This window comes from Mustela nivalis (assembly GCF_964662115.1).
Source record: "Mustela nivalis genome assembly, chromosome: 19".
Lineage (NCBI taxonomy): Eukaryota > Metazoa > Chordata > Mammalia > Carnivora > Mustelidae > Mustela > Mustela nivalis.
This window is the reverse complement of record NC_139038.1, coordinates 1907129-1933172: the sequence shown is the minus strand read 5'-3', so window position 1 is coordinate 1933172 and position 26044 is coordinate 1907129. Positions and strand designations below refer to the sequence as shown.

The 26044-nt window shown below is 47.4% G+C and overlaps 1 protein-coding gene across 2 annotated transcripts in view; it reads left to right on the top strand.

The window, feature by feature from the left end:
* GNA12 (G protein subunit alpha 12) overlaps positions 1-26044 on the top strand; it is a 99857-nt gene that overhangs the window by 29337 nt on the left and 44476 nt on the right. For both annotated transcript variants that reach the window (XM_082714178.1, XM_082714179.1), the window contains exon 2: positions 14200-14415. In XM_082714178.1, the coding sequence (XP_082570304.1) occupies positions 14200-14415 (216 nt within the window). The remainder of the gene's footprint in view (positions 1-14199; positions 14416-26044) is intronic.

Genomic DNA, 26044 nt, shown 5'->3' with positions numbered 1-26044 from the left:
GTTCACCGTGAATGTTTGTGTGTTCACCTGGCTTTGGCAGTGCAGTCAGGGAAGTCTGGTGTGTCTGAATGGTTTTAGGAAATTGCAGAGGTCTAAAGATGGTATTGGTGTCCTAGCAGCTTGAAAAGAAAAAGAAAGCAAGCTAAGGAAAACACTGCCTCAATGATTTATCATAATTTTGAGGAAAAGCAGATGTGTGTCTTTAAGGAGATATTTCTACTTACTTGAAAACTAAAAATAGTTTTGTTTTTTTTTTTTTTTTCATGGAATTAGTAACACAAGGATTAACTTAGTCTGCAGGTTTCTGGTGAAGAACAGTCTGGAACGCTGGTTGTATTTAGCACTTGAAAACCTCTTGGACTACCTCTCCCATAGTTGTAGTGTGACATTACTAAGGAAACTTTCTGGGAGGTTCCTTCCAACCTCTAAATAACTAACGCTTTCTGTGCTAAATGTCAGGTTTCTTTTGGTTTTATATGGAAGCAATATGTGACTTTTTACCTGGTTCTTTATGGAGGGTGCTTTTTTTTTTTTTTTTTTAAGATTTATTTATTAGAGAGAGAGAATGAGTGTGAACAGGGAGGAGGGAGCAGAGAGGGAGGGAAGCAGACCTGCCTCTGAGTGCAGAACCCGACACTGGGCGGCGGCTCAATCCCAGGATCATAAGATCTAACCTGAGCCAAAACCAGGAGTCAGACACTTAACCAACTGAGCGTCCCAGGTGCCCTCTGGATGGTGCTTGCTATGGCCTGTGGGGCTGTGTTTAAATGGTCAGCAGAACCCATTTGGGGGGAGCGAGCCCCTGTTCCCATGCGTGCTGCGGGAGCACTTGGCTGAGTGCCTGGAACTACCAGCACTACCCCAGTGCTGGCCCAGCAGAGCCTCCCTTAGGTCTGCCCAGTGGAAGGGGTCGAGTGTTGCTCAGGGGGGCTCACGGTTCAGTTTACAGCCCTTCTTTAGAGCTTTCCAGCCTGTGAGTACTGGTAGTGGTCTTGCAGGTACACTGGTTTCACTCTGCTTCTCCGAGTTCCTTGAGTAAATAGCAGCCAAGTGTATCTCTGACTCCCCTTAAACGTGCTCCTACTTTCATCTGTGTTGGGGATCCCAGGGCAGGTGTGGACACACTGGGGTTCTGGTAGCTCTGGTTGCTCTTAGTCTTCCACGCCTGCTGGCCTGACACCTACAGCGCTGCCTCCAGGCTCGGTCGCAGTGCTGCGGGGCTGGTGTTAGGGAGACCCAGGTCGGAAGCTGCAGCGTTGAGTACCAGCTGGGACCTCCTTTCTGGGGCTGACATCAATGCCCGGCCTGGGGACCTCAGGCTGGGGCTTCCACCAGCTCTGTGCTCCCAGCCACATCCTCAGCTCCTTTTGCTGTTAGAAGAGGAAGTCTCCTCACTTGACTGTGCGAATGTCCTCATTGTTTCTGGTCCTGTGCGCACGGTCTCAAAGGGCCGAGCTGCGGGCCTCCGTATCCCCTGTTAAAGGGCATCTTCCCTGGACCGACCTTCCCTGTTTGTTCTTACCACCTTACCAGGGACAGCCGGGCTGGTCTGCTGGTCGGGAGTAGGTCTAACACCGGAAGACTGCTCCAAGTGCATTATGATTTTAGATCATTATTTGTATCTTAATCATAGAAGCATTTGTATATTTTGGAAAGAAGCAATACACAGATGTGGGGCATTTCTTTGATTTAAACCTTCATACTGAAGTTTAATTTACTTGCTACAGTAAATTAAGCTGTCTCTTTCATTGAACTTTTCCTGTAAACTGGCTTTTTATCTTGGATGTATAGAAAGACCCTTTTTTAAAGGAATTTCCAGACCCATTATACAATTGAATTACTCTCAGGTAATACATGAGCCAGTGCTGAGTTATTAATCTCAGTTTAAGGAGGTAAGGTTTCCAGTGAGAAGTAACGTGAAGGGACTGGGGACATTTGGTGTGCGCTATTTGATCAGTTTGGGTACAAGACTGTCTAGTTGTTAGTATGCACATACTTTCTCATGTATTCCTCACTGCACCCTCAGAGGTAAACAGAAGGGTAATCTTTGTTTAGCAGATGAGGAACCTGAAATTCCAGCATTTGTCCTCCCAACAAATAGACTGCCTACTGCCTACTGTGTGCCAGGCCCCGGGAATGGGAATATGGGAGTGAACAGAACAGACCAAGGATCCCACCCTCGAGGGCATTCCAGTCCCCTGGGAGGAGAAAGCTAATACACAAGATGAATGAGTGGATCATAGGGTCCATTAGTCAGCTAGTGGTCAGTGCTAAAGAGATATAAAGTGGGGAAGGGACAGGAGAGGTGGGCTTGGGGTGGCAGAAGGTTGCAGTCATACATAAGATGGCCAATGGTAGGCCTTGCTAAGAGGCTGATCTTTGAATAAAGAATCAAAGGAGCTGAGGGAGTGTATTATGTAGGGCAATCAAGGGATATGTGGGGCCAAAGGGTTTTAAGCATTGGGAACGGAAGGTGTAAAGGCCCTGAGGCAGAAGCAGGAAAGCCTTGTGATTGTAATGGAGCCAAAGGGAGAGATGAGGAGAAAATAAAGTCTGAGAAATAACAGGGTCTGGTCATGTGGGACCTTCTGGGCCTTTCTAAGGACCTGGTCAGAGAAACAACAGGGTCAGGTCATGTGGGACCCTCTGGGCCTTTTTAAGGACCTGGACTCTAACTCTGATGAGACAGGGACTCCTGTAGCATTTGAGCAAAGAGAGCCATGAACTGACTTATTTTGAAGATAGACTGGAGAGGATGCCTACAGATGTGACCTGCAGAGTGCCCCGAGGGAACTTTCCTATGGGCAGAAGGGTCACTGAAAGCGTGCAGGGCCAGATGTGCAGCGGGGTCTTGCTGGTCTGTGTGCGTTGCTGGACACCACTGCACGTTAGCTCTGCATTGGTATCTGAACAAGGAGGTGGTGGAGTGTGAGTCAGTAGGAAACACACGCACGGAGTCACAAAATACGGAGTGAAAATCCTGGCAGCCCCACAGGCCGGGCCTCCGTGTAGAAGCTGGAGCGTGGGGATGCAGGAAAAGGCGCGACTAGTAACAGGGAAGGTGCTTTGACCTTATTTAACCATAGTTCCTCCTCCGTGGGGCCAGGAAGCCAGGTTTGTGATGTTCCAGCAGCTCCTGATGGCGCCAGCAGCTGCCTCCCCTGTTGCCCCCCTGCCCAGGTGTGTGCACACCGGAGACTTGACCCGGAAGGTCTCAGCAGCTGGGCGGAGTCTGCCTCATGCTGCTCTCAGATGTATAACACGTCCACATGCAATTTTGTGCTGCTTGTGTTCCGCGGTGGTAATTTTATCATCTTTTCCCCTTTCTAGTTAGTCTAGTTAGTCTTGTAGCCAGCCTCAGACTTCCCATCGGGTGTCTTCGGAGAGGGGGATGGGAATGGTCCGCAGGCTGGTGTGCTGTCCAGGCGATCTTTCTGCCTCTTGCCCTTTATCTTAGTGTCTCACCGTTTCCAGCGGTCTCTGTACAGATAAGACTGGGTGTTAGCCCTCCCTTCAGATTCACAGCTCTCCTGAGGAGGAAGCTTCTAATCTCAGGCTATAGGCTAAAAGGTTTTACCTCTTTTCTCTGCCTTCATCCAAGATGCTTTACTGGAAGTACTGGCTGATCTTCATTCTCTGATTGTAAGCAGACACTTTAGAAATTCAAGCATTTTTATTAATGGTTACTTCATGACTTTGATCGCTTTTTAAATAACTCACTTTTACTCATCATTTGATGTATTTGGCTTATTATTCATGTTTTATTATTAATAGAACTTAGAGGAGAAATGCTTCTATAAAAGCTTGTTTGAAGTATAGAAGCCAAATGCCTATTAATTTACTATTTTTTCCACACTTTGGGTTGTCAGTATATATGTGTGTGTGTTGTGACACACACATACATACTAAATTTGCTTCATTTTTTTTCTTTTTCTTTTTCTTTTTTTTTTTTTTTAAGATTTATTTATTTTAGAGAGAGAGCTTGAGTTGGTGGAGGGGCAGAGGGAGAGAGAGAATCTCAAGCAGACTGCGCTCAGCACATAGCCCGACATGTGGCTTGGATCTGACGACCCTGAGATCATGACCTGCGCTAAAATCAAGAGCCAGATGCCCAACCGACCAAGCCCCTCAGGCATCCCATAAATTGGTTTCATCTTCGGTTGGTAGTATTTGGAATTTTCCTTGGAGCTATGGATTGAGGATGTGACTGGTTAAATATTATTGTAGAGCAATTTTAGCAAAGCCAGACAGACCAATTAAAAAAATCAGTTTCAGGAAAATGAAATTTACCAGCTATAAATATGTGTACATTGGTACAGCCTTTCTGGAGAGCAATTTAGTAATACTTATCAGGAACCTCAAAAATGTATGCATACTTTTGACCCAGCAATTTCATCACGCGACTTTGAGGACTCTGTCACAGGACAGGAGTCTGATACGTGCAGATGTCCCTGTCCATCTGCGGAGCCCCCGGCCTTGTTGTTCATACTTTCCATGCTTTGGAAACAACTCAGAGGTTCAGCAACAGAGGATCCACCTAATTATAGCCTTTCCCATAGGTGGGATTACTACACAGCATTTACAGATCCTGAGGTTTTGAAATAGTTAATGACCTGGGAAATGTTTATGATCTACTGCTAGAAATGTTTTTGAAGACTTAGAAGATGTTTATACAAACATACACAAAGACAGTTCTATGAAGAGCAAGACCGATAACATTCTGCGTTAACAACAGTCATTTCTAAATAGTAATATTCTTGAGGACTTAATTTCCTCTTAATATATTTCTGTATTTCCTCTGTTCTCTGTGCTCAAAATATTTTTGTAATCGGAAAGAAACAAACTCTGTCTGAGGAAATGTTCACGTGAGTGATTCAGTCCAACAGAAATGTAATGTGAGCCACAAATGTACTTTAAATTAGTCATGCTAAGAAAGGCAAAGCAAAGAAAATTAATATATTATGATAACCCGAAATATCAAAACATTATAATTTCAACATGTGATCATTATTAAAAACTAAAAGATATTTGTGTTTATTATCATATCAACACATATCATGTGTTATCATAAGTCTTTGAGAGGCAGTATGTGTGGATAACACTTCTCCACTCAGACTGGCTACTCTTCCACCGCTCAGTCGTCATGGACGGTTAAGGACCTCTATGTTGGACAGAGCAGCCGTCAAATGCTCTAATTTTGTGCTCCCAGGTCATTTATGTGAGTGAAAGGTTCTTACTGTTCAGAGATTAAAGTATGATCTGAACTCACTAAATTTTCTCTAACTGAGCCCGGTATAGGCATATCCCATGCTTCTAGATTTTAACTACTCTTTGTTTGTTTGTTTATTTGTTTTAAATCTTATAGAGAATACTAGAAATGTCAGGTCCTCAGAGGTCAACTCAGATCTGGTTGTAGTCTTGGGCCTGATGTCAGCTGTGCAAAAGACAGGAAGCAGACAGCTTCTGCCTCCTGCCTTTGTGCCTTCACTTCCCTGATAAACCCATAGAGGAATAGACTATAGGTAAGAAACACCACCTGTAGGGGCGCCTGGGTGGCTCAGTGCGTTAAGCCTCTGCCTTCGGCTCAGGTCATGATCTCAGGGTCCTGGGATCGAGCCCCACATCAGGCTCTCTGCTCAGCAGTGAGCCTGCTTCCCCCTATCTCTGCCTGCCTCTCTGCCTACTTGTGATCTCTCTGTCAAATAAATAAATAAAATCTTTAAAAAAAAAGAAACACCACCTGTAGAACCCCAGAATCACATTTAACTGGCTGTGTGACTGAGCTTCAGTGTTTCACATCTGTAAAATGGGCACACTCCTGCTCATCTTGCAGTGTTACAGATGAGCTCATGGACGTTAAGCACTTGACACAGAATTGTTCACATGGCAAGTACTTTGGTATGAGCGATGTTACTGTAGCGTCCCTGACCCAGCCTCTGGCTTGCTGAGAGAGCATGACTTTTGTGCATGTCTGCATCTGCTCTTTGGACGCCCTGATCAGAATTTAAAGGATTTGTGGAAAGATAGCATTTTCGTGACCTCCATGCTGTTGTTTCCCACCATATGCCAAGGCCCCGAGCTTGAGCAGGCTGGACGCAGCGGCTGTTATTCCGGGACTGGCTTGTGATGTGTGTGTCACACCCCCGACCTCTGGACGAGGCAGTCTTTCTGCAGCCCGTGTTCACTGCTTGTCCTGACCAGAATCTACAGGGTAGAAAATATCATGAGTGTGTGCCCGGACCTCTCCTTGTTGTCCAAGATGACCCTGACAGATGGGCCAAGGTCGTGTTTCCTCAAATGCAATCTAGTGGCCTGATTTTCTCACACTCCCTCCCTTAACCTCTTTCTACACTGTTATCTGTTCTTCCCCAAACCCAGCTCCTTACTGTTTGGAGTTCTGAGCCTCAGCTCTGTCCTGTTAGCTTTGAAGTGGTAGAGGCACATGAGAGGGCCCACCCTAGAGCAGAGACCACGCAAGTTTGGCCCCATGGCTCTCTGAGCACAGTGCACAGCAGAAAATACATCTTACCCAGCATGGGTGCATGTGCAGGTGCCTGGACATACACAGACACATCCATCTGTGTATATACCTCTCGCTGTGTATGCAAGTCTTTCTTTAAAACAATTTGGTTTTTGTTGTTGTTGTTGTTTTTAAGATTTGATTTATTTATTTGAGAGAGAGAGACAGTGAGAGAGAGCACGAGAGGGTAGAAAGTCAGAGGGAGAAGCAGACCCCCCATGGAGTTGGGAGCCCGATGCAGAACTCGATCCCAGGACTCCGGGATCATGACCCGAGCTGAAAGCAGTTACTTAACTGAGCCACATAGGTGCCCCTAAAACAATTTGTTTTAAGTAGGCTCCACACCCAGCATGGAGCCCCCCTCAGGGCCTGAACTCACAGCCATGAGATCAAGAGTCAGATGCGCAACCAACTGAGCCCCCCCCCGGGCACCCTAACACAGAATTTCTGTGAAACTCTTGCTGCTACTATTATTTGGATATTTACTGTAATGTTCTCTTCGATTTTTAAAAAAGCTCACTGTGTTATTTCACTGTGTGGATCCTGACTTGAATTTTGAAAACCCTGAATTAGCACACTGAGCTGTGTTCCCTGTGTGTAGTGTTTATGGGCTCTACCCCCCCCCCCCCATTGGAGGGATATTTTGTATTTATTTGTTCTCAGATGTCTTTATTATTTACTTCGACAAGAAGGCTTCATTCCCTCTCGCGCCAGGGCTTGTCTTTACAACACTTAGGGGCTGTTTAGTCCAAGTCGATTCCCGGGTTCTGAGCCTACCACTTGAAAGAGAAGAGAAAGGTTGCTCCCTGCCAGGCTCCAGGAGGCAACTTCAGAAGCCTGCAGCCTGCGGGCTCTCGAGTTCTGACATTCAGCTTGGGTTTTCACATTCCATTTGAGGAGATCTGAGGAATTCTGAACTGATGTTGAATTCCTTGTTTGCTTATTTATTTTTTAGCTTTTAGGAGCGCCAGCCTTTCCTGGGTACCCGGAAAAAGCTCGTGATTGACAGTTTGCTTCTCCCCTATGCTTCCTAAATCCAGAGTTTTTCTTACAGTTCCATTTTCTTAACGTGTTGCCTTGGATTTCCTGCTGTCCCGCTAAATTTAATTTGTCTTAAACTTACCCAGATCTCCCCCATCCCGAGCCAAACCGTTGTCTGGATTCAGCTCAGGAGAGCTGGTTGGTGGTCTAGTTGTGCATTCTCTCCGCTTGCCCCACTCTCCACTCTGGCTGTTCATTCTCCTCTTCCTTCCTTCCTTCCTTCGTCATTCTCGTTCATTCTCTGCGGGGTGGGGGGCTTCTGAGTGCCCCCCCACACCTGCACTGGCTCCGTCCCACCACTGAGTCAGCAGGCAGCTGCTCCTTCCAGACCCGATGTTTCCCCCCACCCCAGTTCACCCCCACCACCCCACAGCTCTCTGCTCTTCTCCCCTGAGGGGCTTAGTGCCTGGCCACCTCCTCCTGCCTCTAAATATGGCCTCTGCACTTGGTGCTTTGCACTGCTTCTTGCCCCCCCCACCCCGCATTTACCACCTTCGTGGTCCCGCCTCCTTCCCTGGCACTTGTCTTTGTCTGAGGGACATCTCAGTGTAGAACTCCCAAGGTGGATTTCCCAGAGCAGCGACAGGTGAGGACCAGCCTGTTCTGTTACTGGGTTTGTTCCCAGCAGCTCCTTGGGGAGGAATGGTGGGGGAGGGGACCGGCCCGGGCGGCCGCAGTCCTGTCCGGACAGTAGTGGCACTCTGCGGACCTGGCTGTCCGCTTGCCGCTTCCCCTTCTCACTTGTTCTCTGACCTCTCAATTAGAAGCTCTCCTCCGCTTCAGTTTCAGAGAGAAACTAAGAGGAGCCATCTGCCTTTGCTTGCTGGACTCATTAACTTAAAGAAACGTATCCTGTTTACATTTCTGGCAGCATTTCTTTTATTTGGATGGCGGCCAAAGGCAAACAACTTGGCCCTCGTGGGCTTAAAAAAAATAATGTAAGAAAAAGAGCTTTCCAAGTAGATACGCTGTTATCTGATTGGGGAACATTCTAAACCTTAACATGTCCTTAATGTCACTGTTTCATTCTGTAGAAAAAGCTAATTTGATCTAGCATTTTCGATCTATCTCAGCTTTAGTATTTACTGTGGGAAGATTTTAGTAAGGAATGACTGAAAAGATTTGGTTTGATTAGGGGCTAAACAAACAACATTTATTTTGAAATGAGATAACAGGATTTGCAAGTTTTGGTCTCCATCCAGTAAAACTGAAAAGCCCCCAAATCTACATCCCCAGCAGACAGGGAACCTATTCTTTGACTAGAAGTTTAAATTGCTGGATTTATAAGTTGTCTTAAAAATGTGCTCTTTGAACAGTCTAAAGTGTTACATAGTATCGAGATGAAGTCACCAAACTGCTAAAGCCTTTAACTGTTCATATTTGTGTAACTGAATAAGGCAGATAGTTCTCAAAAAATTAATACTTCCGTAACATTGTTACTGAAAGAAGAGCTCTCCTTAAAGCCATTATTGAGACAAGCAAATTGTCTTCTGCCTTCATTTTTTTCCCTTTTCTTCTGAGTGTATATGGATTTTCAGGATCTTCTGGACTCTGTGTTTCAGGAAATTGGTCTTTCATGACAAAAGAATGAGGTGAGGTGTTTTATTTTTGTCGTATGCCTGCTGTATAGCAGTATCTTTCTTTTAAGACATCAGCAGCTCTATAATGATGGTGAACCCGGGTAGCTATCAGTTCTGCTGAAGTATAGTAAATAGAGCATTTCCAACGATTTTATGCTCTCTAAAAAGCAAGAAAAAGACTCCAATTTTAGGCAGATGTCCCAAAGTAGAAACCTCTCTTTTATCTTGATTTTGGATGTTCAGAATAAAGTTGGCAGAGAGTATTTTTTTACTAGGATAAATTTAAAAGGGCAAGAGGGACCTTTTTTTTTTTTCTTGATGCTTTTTTTCCCCTCCAAATGAAGAAACTAAAATATAGAAAACATAGTTAACTGGTATAATCCAAAGTTCATCAGTTTTGTCAATTTCCCTGGATTTTTAAAAAGAGAAATAAGGAGCCTTTTCTTCGTGTTTGGGAGCAGTTAATTTGGACCAGTTCCAAGCTTGCCTGGGTGGCAGTGTGTGCAGTGGGAACACAGGCTGCTTTTGGATAGACCAGGGTTTTCTAAGCCAAACCTGTATTCACCCCAATAATTAGGGAAGGCCTGGTCTGTGCAGGGTTGAAAACAGGCTTGGAAATGATCACTCAGTCTTCTAACTCCGTTTTGATTCCCTGCCTTCAGCTCTGACATAGAAAAATGAAACTCCCGAGGGAGCAGAGGTTCAATTTCCCTTGTGAGCTCCTTGTGAGGCTCAATTTTTTTCATGTGTGAAAAGAGCACTGAAGAGATACCTGGTGTGTCAGACTGAACTTGCTGGCTGTGACTTGTGTGGGCTGGGCGGTCAAGAATGGTAGGTGGGCTGGTTACCTGACCAGAGGCTGGGGCCGGGGGTGGGGGGTGTCGAGATTCTGACCCAGCTCCTTCGCTGAACAAGGTGCCTCATGTGCCAGGACAGTGGGGAGCTTTGTCTGATTTGCGCAAAGCTGCAGTGACCCTGGATGTAACCCCGTACTAGACCCTGTACTAGAAATCTCACTGGAGAGATCTCAACTACCTTCTCTGTACACAGATACCTTTCTGTCGTGCAGCACATGGAGAATATGAAACACCTTTTATTTTTTAGGTTCCCGAAGCTTTCCGATATTGTCCTTTTGGGCAGATGGGAGTTTGGTGTGAAGTTGTCAGAGGAAGTGGGGAGATGGGAAGAGACCAGAGGCAGGAGAGCTGAGGATTTAGAGCTGTTCCCCACACTGGGTGGGCTCTAATCCACTCTTGCCACTTGCTGACACTAACCTGCACTTTGAAAACTCCCTTCGAGACCCATCCGTCTCCCTTTTCCTGCTGGCCCCTAGTAAACCTTCCCTTTCCATACCACGAAACTAGAGCATTTATTGTCAAGGCTGCTGGTTAACTTCTTAAAAAGCTTTTATTTTGAAATAATTAGAAGTTCTCAGGAACTCACAAAGATAACAGGGAGAGGTATCACACAGTTTCCCCCAGTGGTTACATTTTCTGGAACGGCAGTGCAAACTCACCACCAGGAAATGGATGCTGGTTCTGTGTGTGTGTGTGTGTGTGTGTGTGTGTAAGATTCTGTGACGTGCTCTCCCACATGAGGGTCTGTAGCCAACACAGCTCAGCTCCATCACCTCCAAGATCCTCCAGCTACCCAGTCACCTGCCCTCCTGCTTCCCTGGTCGTCCCCAGTCCCTGGCAGCTGTTAATTTGTGTCCTCTCTTTATAACTTTGTCACTTCAAGAATGTTATAGAAACAGTGACACAGTACATGACCTCTCGGGACTGCCTTTTTCTACTCTGCATCATGTTGAGATCCACCTGGGTTGTCGCATGATGCAAGTGTTTGTTCCCTTCTACTGCCGAGTCCTGTACCATAGCGTGGAGGCCCCCACGGTGTGCAACCGTTTCTCCGTTGAGGGACTTCGGGGTTGTTACAAATAAAGCTGCTCTGGACATTCTTGCACATGTTTTTATGAGGACCTAAATTCCCGCTTCTCTGGGTTCAATGCCCAGGAGTGAGATTGCTGGATTGTATGAGAGGTATGTGTTTAATTGTTGAAGAAACTGGAAAACTGGCTTCCAGAGTGGCTGTGCCATCTTGGCCCACCCCCCCCCCCCAATCAGCACATGAGACAGCAAGTACCTCTGTGTCCTCACCCCCATTTGTTGTCCTTGCTGGGTTTGTTTTAGCTGTTTTAATGGTGGATGGCAGTACCTTGCCAAGGTCCCACCTGCTTCGCCCTCACCTGCTTACTTGCTGTGTGTGTGTGTGCTCTGGTGAAACATCTCTTCATACCTTCTGCCCATTTTCCAACTGGATTATTTTTCTAGCTGTTGAGTTTTTGTTTTTGTTTTTTTTAGCTATTGAATTTTGAGTGCTCTTTATATATTCTAGATAGGAGTCCTTTGTTAGAGAAGTGGCAGGCAAATATCACCTCCCAGCCCAGAGAGCCTCTGTTCAGCCTCTTTTTTCTTGTTGTTGTTGTTGTTGTTGTTCAGCCTCTTACAAGAGTCTTTTGCAGAACAGAGTTTTGATTTTGATGAGATCCAATTTCGAGTACCTTTCTTTTATGAATCATGCATTTAGGACAATGCTGTAGATACTGAACATTTTCTTCTCCACTCTAGTTTTGTGTTTTAATTCTATATAAGATTTAACTTTTGGGGTAAGGCTCCTTTTTCTGTTGCCTGTGGTTGTCCAGTGGCTACAGCATCATTTGTTGAAACGATTGTTCTTCCTCGGTGTAATTGCTTTTGGATTCTTACAAAAATCAGCAGGCCATACTTGTGTGGGAGCATCTTTGGGTTCTCACCAGTGTTCAGTTGACCTGTGTCACTGAATCCACACAGTGTTGATTATTGTAGCTGTATAGGAAGTGTTGAGTGATTCCTTTCACTTAGTTTTTCTAAATTGCTTTGGCTAATCTAGCATCTTTCCATAAATTTCAGAACTAAAATACACACACACAACATACACCATATCCAAATCCGTACCTATAAAAGGTTTTGCTATGATTTTATAGACCTCATGTTAGACTTGTGTACCGGTTTAGAGAGCATTGATGTCATTACTATTTTAAAGCTTCCAATCCATGAACATGGTATGTTCCTCCATTTAGTAGGTTTAGTTGGATTTCTTTCATCAACATTTTGTTTTCAGCATACAAGTCCTATACATGTTTTATAAGATTTGTATTTTTCTAGTAATTGCTAATAATACTGCCTTTTAGATTTCCATTTCCACATGCTCACTTCTAGTAAACAGTTGACTTCTGGGGATTGATTTTTACATCCAGGGACCTTGCTGAATGAGTTCACTTGAATTCTAGGCGGCTTTTTTGGTAGGTTCCTTGGAATTTTCTACAAAGACTACCATTTCATTTCATCTGAAAGGAGGCTTGGTTTTATTTTCTCTCTCTCTCTCTCAGGTCTTTACACCTTATATTTCTTGTCTTTATCTTGCCGTACTGACAACAACTACCATTACCATGTCAATTGGTGCTGCTTAGAGTGGCCAGCCTTGTCTTGCTCCCAGTTTCGGAGGAAAGGATTCCGATACAGGTTTTTGTCAGTGTTCATGAAGTTTTAGGAAGTTCTCCTCTATTTCTAGTTTTCTGGGCATTTTTATCATGAATGGTTGTTAATATTGTTTAATTCCTAGGTCTTTCTGTCTAGCTAGATTCTGAGTTTCTGGAGATCAGACTCTGCTTCCGTAAGCATTTTGCTTGCCCGCAGTGCTAGCTTGTGCTTTTCCCAGAGTAAGTGTTGAATGCATGTTTGTGGATCAGTACAGATGGACCTGGTTACCAGCGGCAGATGCGTGTGGGCCCTAAGGAAGAAACTCACAGGAACGCCTCTCACCAGCAGTCCCGATCTGCCAGGCCTGGAGGAGAGACCCTACCTACTCTTTTTGGTCCCCGTTACATTCAGCATGGTGGTTCCAGGCAGAAACAGAGGTCTTAGGCACCAAACTGATGCAGCAGGAGAGATAGTAAGAAGGCAGAACTGAGGAGTCCGCTCTGACCCAAGTGTTGGAAGTGAAACTTTTTAGTGTAGCTGCCAACTAAAAACCACTGAGTTGTACACTTTAAATGGGGTAATTGTATGTTGTATGACTTATATCCAATAAAGGTGTTTTTGTTTTTTTGTTTTTTGTTTTTTGTTTTTGTTTTTGTTTTTAAAGCAAGTGCCAAGTGGGCAGTGAGCATCCTGGGGTTCTCTGTGCCAGGGGGTGAGTTACTGTTCCCAGTTGTTCGGGGCCCCTCCAGACCACTCTGAGCCTGTGAAGGCTTTTCCAGACAGGCTCCCTGCTGCTCTTGGCCCAACACAGTATCCACTGGGTCCCCTCGAACTCAGAAATTGGCTTACTACAGTACTGCTCATTCAGAAGCCCTAGCCTAAGAATGATGAACTGGAGCTGATTCCCAGGGGGGGCTGTCTCCTGCAGCCTGGACGCCTCTGCTCCTGTACTTAAGGCAGTTCTCCATCCCCTCGGCCCTGACTGCGAGGTCAGAAAGGGGCTGGAAATACTTATCTTTTAACAGTGAGGAACTAAGGAAATGATGAAAACAGTGGGCGCCTGGGTGGCTCAGTTGGTGGAGCATCTGCCTTCTGCTTGGGTCATGATCCCAAGGTCCTGGGGTTGAGTCTGCTCAGCAGGGAGTCGTCTTCTCTCTCTTGCTCTGTAGCTCCCCTCAACTCCTGCTCTCTCATGTTCTCTCTCAAAACAAATAAAAGTCTTAATAATGAAAACAGTTTCTCCTCATCCCTAGCAGTGGTGGCATTAAATCGAGGATCTGCCCCCCCCCAGCTCCTATATTAGTGCCAGGGGCAGGCCACTCGGCTCGTGGTCCATTTCGGTTCTGTCCTGTCTCCTGACTGCTGGCCGCTCTTGAAGCTGAAAGAGGCACTGTGTCCCCCTGGTATCAAGGAGCGAACCAAGGGACAGGTCCTGGTGGGGGCCTGGGATTTTCCTACTCGAGGACAGTTGATGCCTGGGCGGAGGCTCTCTGTGGTGCTCTCGTCACAGTTAAACCCTTTCTGTGTCTTTCTCTCGCAGGGCTCACGGGTTCTTGTCGATGCGCGAGACAAGCTTGGCATTCCATGGCAGTATTCGGAGAATGAGAAGCACGGCATGTTCCTCCTGGCCTTCGAGAACAAGGCAGGGCTGCCCGTGGAGCCCGCCACCTTCCAGCTATACGTCCCGGCACTCAGCGCTCTCTGGAGGGACTCCGGCATCAGGGAGGCTTTCAGCCGGAGGAGCGAGTTCCAGCTGGTGAGTGCGCAGGCCTCCGGGCGGCATGGTCGCATGGTCGCGTTGTACACGGCTGCTTGGACCTTCAGCAGAAGTTCCTTGAAGACCACCGAGGTCCCAGCATACCTTTTCCCGGCCTTAGTCACCACACTCCTTAGTCTCCAGCCCATGACCATCCTCCATTTTTTCTTGGTTTCTGTGACCTCAGCACCTAGAGAGCACTGGTCACTTACTTTGTGGAGTGTCCCTGTTTGGGTTTGTCTGGTATTTCCTCATTGTTAGGATGAGATGATGCATTTTTGGGCAGGAAAACCACAGAAGGGATGATGTGTGCCCTCAGAGCGTCCTTTCAGGGGTTCGGCTCCCGGTGACATGAGCCTGCAGCGCTCAGGGAAGGCCATGCTTGCCAGGGTGTCTGCCAGAAAGTTCCTATCGTTCTCATTACCATTAAATATTGGGAGACAATGCAGATGTCGTTCTCATTACCATTAAATATTGGGAGACAATGCAGATACCCGGTTTCTCTCAAGCTTACGCCCACTCATTTTACTCTGCACTGGCGGATCTTACAGGTGATATTCTTAGAACCCTTTCTCCTCTTCGCAGTCTTTTTCAAGTTTACTTTAAAAATTAAGGTGGAAGAGTCAAAAGAACAAGAGGGTGGTTGTCATGGAAAGGAAACCTTAATCTTCTAAAGGGCAGGAATATCAGAAACAACCAGGGAATACGATATCTCGGTGTGAACTTGGGGTCGAAGTCTTTCTCCCTGTAAACTGGTATGTTCTGGGAGAGAAGGCGGAAATCGCTACCACCAATCGAGAATTTACCAAAGAAGCAAGTGTAAACATCCAGAGCCAATTATTTACAATTCGTGTTGAAGAAGCATTCGGTCTGGGAGGGTGGTATGCTGGGGCAGTTTTGCCAGACTTCTGTCTGCTTGTTCCATTGCATGCAGCATCCTCGAGCTGGAAGGGACCTCCCGGCTGAGTAGGTCAAGGTCTCGTGTGGGTACAGACAGGGAAATAAGCCAGAGAGGCTATGGTTTGCTGCAGGCCGTGTCTTCTTAGTTATGACCATAAGGAACTTGGGCCTCAGAAGCCAGTCTGCTTGTTTCTCTGTTCATTCATTCATCCAACATTTATGGAGCACCTTCTGTGTGCTGGACACTGCAGTGTGCTGGGGTACAGGAGTGATAAGACCAACCATGGGCCTATCCCTGAGATCTTTTAATCTAAACTTAATCTTGGCCTGGGGTTCAAGTAAAGATGCCGGAAGGTGGGTATCGGTCTTTCTGTTTCCATCTTGTGGGCACCCCCCACCAGCTGGGCTTTCAGAAGACTCGGTACCTGGGAAGCACATGGCTCCAGGGAGCTGTATGTCCTTCAGGACTGTCCTAAAGCAGGGGCCACAGTGACCGTGAGGGGTGTGAGCGTTGTCATACAGCACGATCAGCCCTCCCTCCCCCGTTGGCAGTGCACCCCTCGCCTCTCCTCTCTGTGGATCTTCCACTTTGTGTCAGAACCTTTCTAGTGTGATGCTTCATCAGCTTGTTTTTGCTTTTTGTCTCCTCCCCGGGTGACAAGGCTTTGACGGTCCCCCGGTGGAGAAATCCAGTAGCTTTGAGAATTGCTGTCAGCCAGGTGTTAGATTTTTTTTTCCTGTTCCCTCTGCCCTCTGGACTTTACTTGCCGCTCCAGGCAGAGGCAGAAACAAAAAGGGGAAGAAGAAAGGCCAAGTCTGATGACAGCCTTGTGAGGGCCCTTTCTCCTTGGTGGTGGGTAGGGTGGGTGTGCAGGGCGGGGACTTCTCCCGCTCCGGAGAGGACACAGCTGTGCCCTTCTGTGTGTTCATGGATGTCGACTGCCATTCAGACACAGAATTCAATACAGCCCCACAGCTCAGGAAAAAGAAAGGAAGATAACCCGTACCATGTTGGACCTTAGCTTTCAAATAAGACACTGCGAGACGCCAAACCAAGAAGTTTTTCTCATAGGCGCAATGAATATAAATATTGTCTACTTCTATGACCTTTTTCTAATAAAAGAGAATTTTGGATTTTTTTTTTAAGATCTTATTTTTTTATTTGACAAAGAGAGATCACAAGTAGGCAGAGAGGCAGGCAGAGAGGAGAGAAGCAGGCTCACTGCTGAGCAGAGAGCCAGATGTGGAGCTTGATCCCAGGACCTTGGGATCATGATCTGAGCCGAAGGCAGAGGCTTTAATCCACTGAGCCACCCAGGCGCCCTGAATTTTGGATTTTTAAACGTGTCTTGCAAATTACAAACTAATTAATCTGCTTGTGATACCAAATAGGGATATTATTTCCACAGTTTGTCTGCTTTCTATTATACCTTTGAATTTAGGGTCTCGTTCATTAGAACGGTATGGCATTTGTGTGCCTGCTGTCTTCGGGGTATAACTCCTGCAGTAACAGGGCCCATGGGCTCGCACGTCGTCGTCCTCGTCTCTGGGCAGCGGCCCGCGTGCTTTCCCCCTTTCTGCGTGCCAGGTCCTGTGCTGAAGGCAAGTCCCATTCATTCTGAAAGCAGGTGTGCAAACGAGTAATAGCAGTAAAATGCTACAAGCAATATACTTGAGGAATATAGAGTCTTCATTAGGGAGTCTACAAAGGGAGAAAATGGGCAATTCTAATGTGGCAGGCAGTGGTCAGGGGAGAGGTTTTTTCAAGGAGATTTATAAAGATGAGATAGAATGAACCACTGGGGACGTTGGCAGTGAGATGGGACGGGGGCGCTGTGGATGACGGGCGGGGCCACGGGGGCAGCAGGAAGCTGCTCTGGGCCTTCCATAGCTCTGCCCCCTTCTCTGGGCTCGGCCCATCCGGGTCTAGCTTCCCTGCTAGCTTTACCGCTACCAGGCGGGGTGGGGGCTGGTCTTTTGCACACCTCTTTGTTCTATAGTTCATTCTCCTCTTCACCTTCACCATCGGACTCCCCCAGCCCCCCGGACATAGCGGGTGAACAGTGAGGGAAATCACGGGGTGCTGATCTCCCTGAATGGATGGAGCCAATTGTGGCTTCTCACAGCATGCTCTCCAGAGTGTGGCCAACCTGCTGCGTTTAGGGCTGGGTGGGGCTCCTGGTCTGGTGTGTCCTCTGCTGGTGCCTCCTGTTGGAGTCCTCACGTGCCTTCCCGTGGCATTTGTGCAGAGCTGGGGCCACCGCTCAGGAGGTGTGTTGCACACACAGGACAGGCCACGTGGATTGTAACTCACTTCTCACATCCGTTCAGCGCGTATTTCCAAGTGGCAGGGCCTTGTCCCTTGCTGAGCCTGCCTTCCTTTTCTGGCTTTGGAAGATGGGACTCAAGGCTCAGTTCAGAGGAGCAAGTTTATGTGGACTGTGCAGGATTTCTTGATTTCTGGGAATCAGGCGATTGTGCTTATGACACAGAATGATTTTTGTTTCCTGTCACATTGCAAGGAACTGAGTCCCCTTAACCTTCCTGGAGGTTGCTCAGAAAGGCTGGGTGTTCAGGTTGCTTTAGATGTGGCAGACGGTGTTCATCACGGTTCTGTGTGTGATGCTGCCTCCTTAGAAGCCACTGAGTGTGATGTTTTCAGAGTGAAAGTGACCCTGTGGCTTAGGGAATAGCACACTGGCTCTGAAAGAAGCCCTGGGATTGCCGGCCCTGCGCCTGGCGTGAGGTCCCCACGCGTCAGACTCAGTTTGGTGGTGCCTGGGGCTTTGGAATTCCTCCTAGTTGTTCGCACAGCTCTGCCAGGCACGGTCTGCAGGGGCTTCGCCTGGCCGCCTGCTCCTCCTGTCCCTCACCCCTGGGACGTGGGCTTCTTGAGGGCTTAGGAACAGGGTTTATAAGTTCTTAGGCTTGGAATGCCTCTTCCCTAAAGCTCCGGGGTAAAGTAGTGCCCCAAATTCTCCTTCACATTCCTGAAACAAACATCAGTTACATCATTTGAGGAAAGAATGAACCGGTCCCTTTTCAAAAGGCTGGATGCCGCAGGGTCATGTCCCTCAGCTCTCTTAGTGAGCTTCTGGGACTCGAGAGGGCGAGGCTAAGCAAAGATAAAGCGATTTGTAGCTACAGTCACTTTCTGTGGCTTTCCCTGCGTGCACAGGAGTCAGAGGGTCTGCTCCCCAGCAGCAAAGTTACCTGCAGCCAGCCCCGTCCTTCTAGGGACAGATGTCCTCTGTGGTGGCCTGGCTGGTGCTCTCGGCCACGCAGGCAGCAACTCCCTGGAAGCTGGTGGGTTAGGAGTAAGACTTGAGGTCACAGAGTGCCTGGCAGGTGACAGGTTATGTCTGCGGGCTGTCTGGGGAGAACGCAGGTGTTTTCTAGTGTGTCTGGCTGGGTCTCTGCCCGCCCAAGTGCCGCCCGGCACCTGCCGCGCCCTGGGCTCCTTCATCCCCATCTTCTCTCTGCTCTCAGGATACCCTGTGGTCGTGATTTTTTTTAAATGCTGTCATCGGAGGTTTTAGAGGAGAGGGAGACAAGAAAACCCCCAGCAGTGCAGTGAGCATTTGCCTGTAGCTTGCGATGTTTCCTGTAGTGCAATTTGGGGCGTTCTAGACTATCTTTCTGCTTTCAGATGTTGCTGGTGCTCCTGGTCGTCTGCTGCTCCTGCGACATTTGGTGGCACATGGCAGAAAACCCCACATAGGAGGGACTGGTTTTTTTCCCCTTCTCTGGTGAAGAAGTTCTGGGACAGCCAGTCCAAGGATGGGAGGGCAGGCCTCTGTCCAGGCCCTTCCCAGTGTCCCGTCGTGGGGCTCCTTTCCCTGGCTTGCACCCCAGCCAGAGAGCAGGAGTGGGTGTGGAGGAGCGGCTGGCCTCTTCCTTCTAGGGCAACTTCCTAGGAGTCTCGCCATGCGCATCATTGTCAATCTCATCTGGGAGCTGAGTCCTTTGGCCACACCTGCAGGGGGGCTGCTGCCTGTGGGCCCTTCCAGCCTGGTATTCCTGAGCCAGAAGCACAGAATGGCCCCAGGCCGGGCTGGCAGCCAGCAGCCTCTACCCAGTCCCTTTGGGACCTTTCTGCCTCTGAGTTGATTGGGGGCTCCGTATGGAGCCCCAGGGAGGGGGATTTGGGTCTCTAAGTTACTGGAACTCTCCTTTGTTGAGTCAGGAGCTGCAAATATTTGTGGAGCAGCTGCCCTGTGTCCTGGGGAAAACGCAGCAAACAAACAACGCAAGGAGCTGACTTTCTGATAAGAGGAGCCGGTCGCTAAACCAGCAGGAATGTGTCGTGTGTGTTGGAGGAAAGCATCAGGGAGCTGGGAGCATGTGGGGAGGGGGAGCATGCTTGGATAAACAGGGTGATCACAGGGTGGGGGTTCTATGCTCCCTGCCGTCACGGTAATTGTGTTGAGCGTATGGCCCCAGAGCCAGGCTGCATATTCTACTCTTCATGGTCTGGTGCAGCCTTGGGACTCTGTTCTGAGTCTTGCTCTTAAAATGATTGGACACATCTGCCCCAACCCCTCCACCTCCCCACAGGCTATTGACCAGTGCTGAGAACCTGGGTGCTCAGCACAAGCTCACAGTGGAAGTGATGTGCAGAACATGGCAGAGACACCCGAGCCACTTTGTTGACGACTCTGTGTCTGTACTGGGAGCCCAGACTCCTGTAGCTTCCCCCAAGTGGCACTTGAGAACCCTGAAGGAGGTGGGAGAGCAGGACTTGTAGGTGTCAGGGGAAGGGGGAAGTGTCCTAGCTGGAAGAGTGACCAGTGCAAAGGCCCTGAGGTGGGGTCAAGCCCGTGTTCCAGAGCCCAGTGAGCAGGTAGAGTAAGAGGGGACAGGTTCCCAGGAGCAGAGCGGTATCTTTGGTTTGATTTACATTTTAACACGATTGTTTTGGCCCCTGTTTCAAGAATAGAAACAGGGAGGCCTGTTTGAAGGCTTTTATAGTAATCTAGGTGACAGAGTGGGGGTTCGGACCAGCATGATCATGATGGAGGCAATGAGAAGTGGTCAGGTCTGTGTCATAGAACTAGAGGGGAATTCGGAGGTCCTCTGGTTTCCCTGCCCATCCAGCTTAAGGATTCCCTCAGCATCAGCCCTGTGGCTCATACTGAGCCCAGTATTTTATTTTAGATTTTAAATTGAGGACACTGTTGGAAAGTCCATTTCTCTTTGCACATTCCTTCTGGGCCACCTGTGTGTCTGGAACAGCCTCTGGAGCCCACGGAAGTAAATCCTGCGTTCATGGTATGTGTCCAAACGCATCCTGCCGTCCGTGCTCGCTGCCAGGGACATGCATCATGCTGCACGTCCCCATCTTTCTGTGGAGGTCAGTCAGCCTTCATTTCCTCCAGGTGCCAAGAGTGAGGATCTAGGGCAGCAGAGGGCAGCTTAGAGACCTTCACGCCCCCAGGGAAAGCGTCAGCCCCTCCAGTGCTGCTGGGGGAGCAGCGGAGGTCACAGGTGTCCCATTAGCATGGAATTGGTCTTTAATTAGTGAACACTGAAGTCAGCAAAGAGCCCCTCTCTTGCCATGCAGCACAGGACTTCCCTGTCCCTCTGTCATCCTGCATTTATTTATCGCCAGCCATGCTAGTTTCATTCCTCTTAAATTTTTACCAACTGAAAAGTAGGACAACTTCATGATTATTAGGTTTTTTTCTTATGTGTATTAGCCATTTATAATTATTCTTTTGTGAGTTGCCAGTGGAACCCTGTACTTCCTTTCTTCTTTGGGGAACACGTTTCCATTGATTTATACTTGTCTGTTTCTAGGTGCCTGTTTTTGTCGCCTTTTTCTTTAACTTCTTAATTTTGATTTAATTAGTGATAAATTAACTTCTTAATTTAACTTCTTGATTTTGAAGCAATCATAAATTCGTGGACGGTTGCAAAGATAGTACAGAGAGGTCCCTGCGTCCTTGGCCTGTTCTGTTTTCCCCTGTGAGTAGATCTCATAGGACTCCAAAATAATAAGGAAACCATGAAGTCGACATAGGTGCAGTGTGTGTGCATGTGCGCATGTGTGCGGTTCTGTGTCACAGGTAACCGCCCCTGGAGTCAGGACACAGAACAAAGTGCTCCCTCACCATAGAGATCTCCCTCGTGCTGCTCCTTTTATAGTCACACAGCTCCTTTTCTCCCCCACTGCGGCCCCTGGCAACCGCTGATTTGTTCTCATCCCTACAGTTGGTCAGGTTGTATGAATGCCATCATACAGTGTGGGGCCTTTTGAGGCTGACCTCTGTCTCAGTGTAATGCCCTTGAGATGCAGCATGTCTGTCGTGTGCCTCTTTATTTCTGAGGAGCCCTTCCTGTGTGGGGGCATCACCGTGACTACGGATGCAGCCAAGGGTGCAGGTGCAGACTCCTATGGATGGACGGACAGAGAAGTCATCATCTTTATCTCAGAAGTGTTAGAAATTCATGGATAACTTTAGGAGAAAGTGGAGTTCTGTTTCAGGTACAAGGAGACTAGAGGTTAGTTTCACTTTGGTACCGTGTGTGTGCGTGTGTGTGCGCGCATTTAACCTTTCAAACTGAGGTAACTTTCATAGTGTGATTCATAGTGGGAAATGCAGCCTTCTTAAAACTAACTGTTCATGTCAAAGGGGCTTGAAATTCTCTAACCAAATCCTCCTGTTTGCTCCTGAGATGGGTTGAGGCCTGGGAGTTGAAGCATTTTGACTGCAGTGACAGAGCTAGTGAAGGGCCTGGCAGAACTACAGTGCAGAGAACCCCGAGTAGCTCCAGCCTTTGACGGCTGGTCTGGGTCCTGATCCCGGTGCCTGGGGCTGGGGGCGGCGAGGGGGCCACACTGAGCTTTCCTCCTGGTGGCTCTTGCCTGAGGACACAGAAGCAGGAAACAGACTTGTGCTATTCTTGGAGTGGGGGTTGGTGAGAAACTTACATGTTCTTGCTCATGATGTAGGCTTTTCCCTTTCATTTCATTAATCATGAATAGTATTATATACTTACAGACCTCTAAAATCTGCTCCTTTAGGGGGAAAAAACATGAAGTGTTAAGCATTTTAACACAGATCCCTGTGGATAATGTTGCTGTCAAGCCCTGCCTCTGGAGGGTTTGTAAGCTGGTGCCGTCGTGGTCTGGGTGGAAATGTGATACGTGCAGGCCGGCCTCATTCCCTTGCGCTTTGCAGGTCGAGTGTTCTTTACAAATTAAAGGGTTATGGAAATAGCGGGAGCCCCAGAAGTGGAGCCTGCAGGCAGGGCTGAATTGCGGCCCTTGAGAGAATGAGGACCTGCTCCTTACGGAGGAGCTGAGAACGTGGTTTCTCGAGATGGTGTTGGCTCCCAATGAAGATGCTCTGAGGGTTGTTGAAATGATACCAGAGGATTTAGAATATTGCATAAACAGAGTTAATAAGGCAGTGGAAGGGTTGAAGCAGGTCGACTCCAGTTTTGAAAGTCCCTTGGGTAAAATGCTATCTACAGCAGCATCACGCGCACCAGGAAAACCCCTCGTGAAAGGAAGAGTCCATCAGGGCAGGAAACGTCATTGCTGTCTTATTTTGAGAACTTGGCACAGCCATCCTAACCTTCAGCAGCCACCACCCTGATCAGTCTGCAGCCATTGACGACAAGACAAGACTAGGACTCCCTAAAGATTAGTAGGACTCCCTGAAAGCTCAGGGGATGGTTAACGTCTCGTAGCCATCAAGCATTTCTTTCTTAAGGCAGTTATAGACATAATGCTCCCACACACTTAACAGACTACGGCGTAGCTTAAACTTAGTTTCTGTGTGTAGTGGGAAACCAAAAAATTCATTTGACCGGCTTTATTTTGCTGTGCACTTTACTGCAGTGGTCTGGAACCAAACCTGCATCATCTCTGAGGTGTGACAGTGGTTGGAGTTAATAACGGAGTATTTTGTGTGATAACAAGGTCAGAAACCCCAAGAGAAAGAATAATGGATTTGACTGAGTTAACATTTTTCGCTTCTGTATGGAAACATCATCACAAAGAAAGTGAAAGGGGAAATGACAAATTAGGGGGAAAAAATCACAACATGTAACAAAGGTGTTTTTTAATATATTGAGAGCATAAGAAACAATTCCAACAGGAGTGCTTACAAGCCAGTACGTGAAGACTGAAGAAGAAGTCAAACCTGCCATCCTCACTGCTCACCTTGCAAGTGCAGATGCAAAGTAACTTTTCTTTTTAAGATTATTTTAGAGAGTGAGCACGCATGCAGGGGAAGGGCAGAGGGAGCGAGAACATCTCCAGCAGACTTTTCGCTGAGAGAGGAGCCTTGGTGCGGGGCTCGATCTCACAACCCTAAGGTCATGACCTGAGTCGAAACTAAGAGTCAGCCGCTTCACCGACCTCCCGGGCACCCCATGAAGTAACTTTTTGTCAGTTAGACTGGTCGTGGTGGTGAAGAATTCGCTGATTGAGGTCCTGGGAAATAGGTGCTGCCATCCGTCGGTGGCAGGAGAGGGGGAAGTGGTTCGGTTTGTCAGTGCGCGTCAAAGCAAAGAGCGTTGCTTCCTCTGGCAGTAATTCATCGTCCCAGGAATTTACTCTGAAGCAGTTACGGTGAGATTTCTGGCTCCTAATTACCGCAGGCTTGTTATCCAGAGACTTCTGCCGAAGATAACTGAAAATGCTCAATGGAATGTTGAAAACAACTTTATGAAAGCCTCTAAGTGCTGAGAAGATGGTAAAGACTCCCCAGGCCAACCCGACAGTGTGAGACCTGCAGAGGTGAGCTGAGCCCTGGCAGCTACTTCCCTGAGATGTCTGGTGATCTGAGCCATGAACCTGAAACTGCACTGTTTCATAGACTTTTCAGGGTTCAAAGGGAAGGTAGAGACTTAAGATTGCCAGAGTTGAGGAATCTGATAGGAAATCCCCCTGCAGTGAGCTGGGACATCGGGGCGTGGGGGATGGAGGGGTGAACCAAAGTAAACCCGCAGAATGGGGAGAGTGGAGAGCACTGCCTGACTGCTGAACCGGAGCCGGGAGGGGGAAGAGACGAAACCGTCTAGGCAGGCTCCCTTGAGGACGTGGTCCTCGGCTCTGTAAGGCAGTCCAAGAAGACCACCAGTGCTCTGAGTTTAGTTTATAGTGCTATCATACGGGGTGGTGTACCTGAGTACCTGGTAGAAGCAGATAGAAACCTCTCTGGGAAAGACACTTTCATCCTAAACCTTGGATATTCCCCAGAAATGTTTTTAAGTATAGGGGTTGAGGGGAGCATCCTTAGAGATAGCCGTAATCACAAGGAAACAAGACACAGTGCCTAGAACCAGAAGAAAGGCCAGCAGAAGTGTTTAGACGTTGGGCTTCCCAGACAGACTTTAAAACAACTATACTTGGGCCACCTGGGGCTCCATCGGTGAAGCATCCGGCTCTTGGTCTCAGCTCAGGTCTTGATCTCAGGATTTGAGTGCAAGTCCTGTGTTGTACTCCGCGCTGGGCATGGGCCTACTTAAAAAAATAAATAAATAAAGTAAAACAATGATACTTAATGTGTTCAGGAAAATAAAAGTTAGAAAATTTCTCCAGGAGAAAACCTGGAAACTATCAAAAGTGACTTCACATATTTTAAAAGATCTTTTAGAATTAGCAAATACAAACACCAAAATTTAAACGCAGTGGATGTGTTATGCCGTAGTTTGAGCCCAATAAAAGAGAATATTAATACAGTAGAAGAAATACAGGAAGCAAATTTCAAGAACGTAGAACAGAAAGACCAGGAAAATAGAAAGCTCAGTTGAGAGGCACAGAGCCTGGTGCAAAAAGGTCTAACCTACTTTTCAGCAAGAGTTACAGAAAGAAGGCTGGAGCAAAGGCGCTACCTGAAGAGCTAATGCCTGGTAAAACATCAGATCACAGTGAAGGATCCTAATGAGTCTCAAGCAAGATTAATTTAAAAAAAAAAAAAAAAAACACCTAGAACTAGACCTATCACAACAGAACTGTAGAAGCCAAAGACAGAAAAATCTTAAAAGCAGCTACAGAAAATGGTAGAGATGAACTTTCAAGGAGGGACAGTTTGGCAGTTTGCTTCCCAAGAGCTACAACAGAAACCATAAAGAGTGAATGATGTTTGAGTCAGTGCTGTGTTTGAGAGAGTATAACCACTAACCTAGAATTCTGCAAAATGCAAGTAGAACAGAGACATTTTCAGACAGAGAAGGAGATTATTATCTGCTATACCTAAGACTCCACTTCAGGCAAAAGGCAAGGGATTCCAGATGGAGGGTTTGAAACATAAGAAAGAATGAAGATTAATTTATCTGTTGTTTCTTCCTTTGTTGGTCATACTTTTGGTGTCAAATAAGAAATCGTGACCAGGGGCGCCTGGGTGGCTCAGTGGGTTAAGCTGCTGCCTTCGGCTCAGGTCATGATCTCAGAGTCCTGGGATCGAGCCCTGCATCGGGCTCTCTGCTCAGCGGGGAGCCTGCTTCCTCCCCTCTCTCTGCCTGCTTGTAATCTCTGTCACATAAATAAAATCTTAAAAAAAAAAAAAGAAAAGAAAAGAAAAAGAAATCGTGACCAAACGCAGAATTAGGAAGATTTATCCCTATGTACTCTCACATTTTGACTGTTGATCCATTTTTTAGTTAATTTTTGTATATGGAGTGAGGTAGGGATCCACATTCGTTCTCTTGCACATTGATGTCCAGTGGTCCCTGTCGAACATCTGCCCTTTCCCCGTTGAATGGTCTTAGCCCC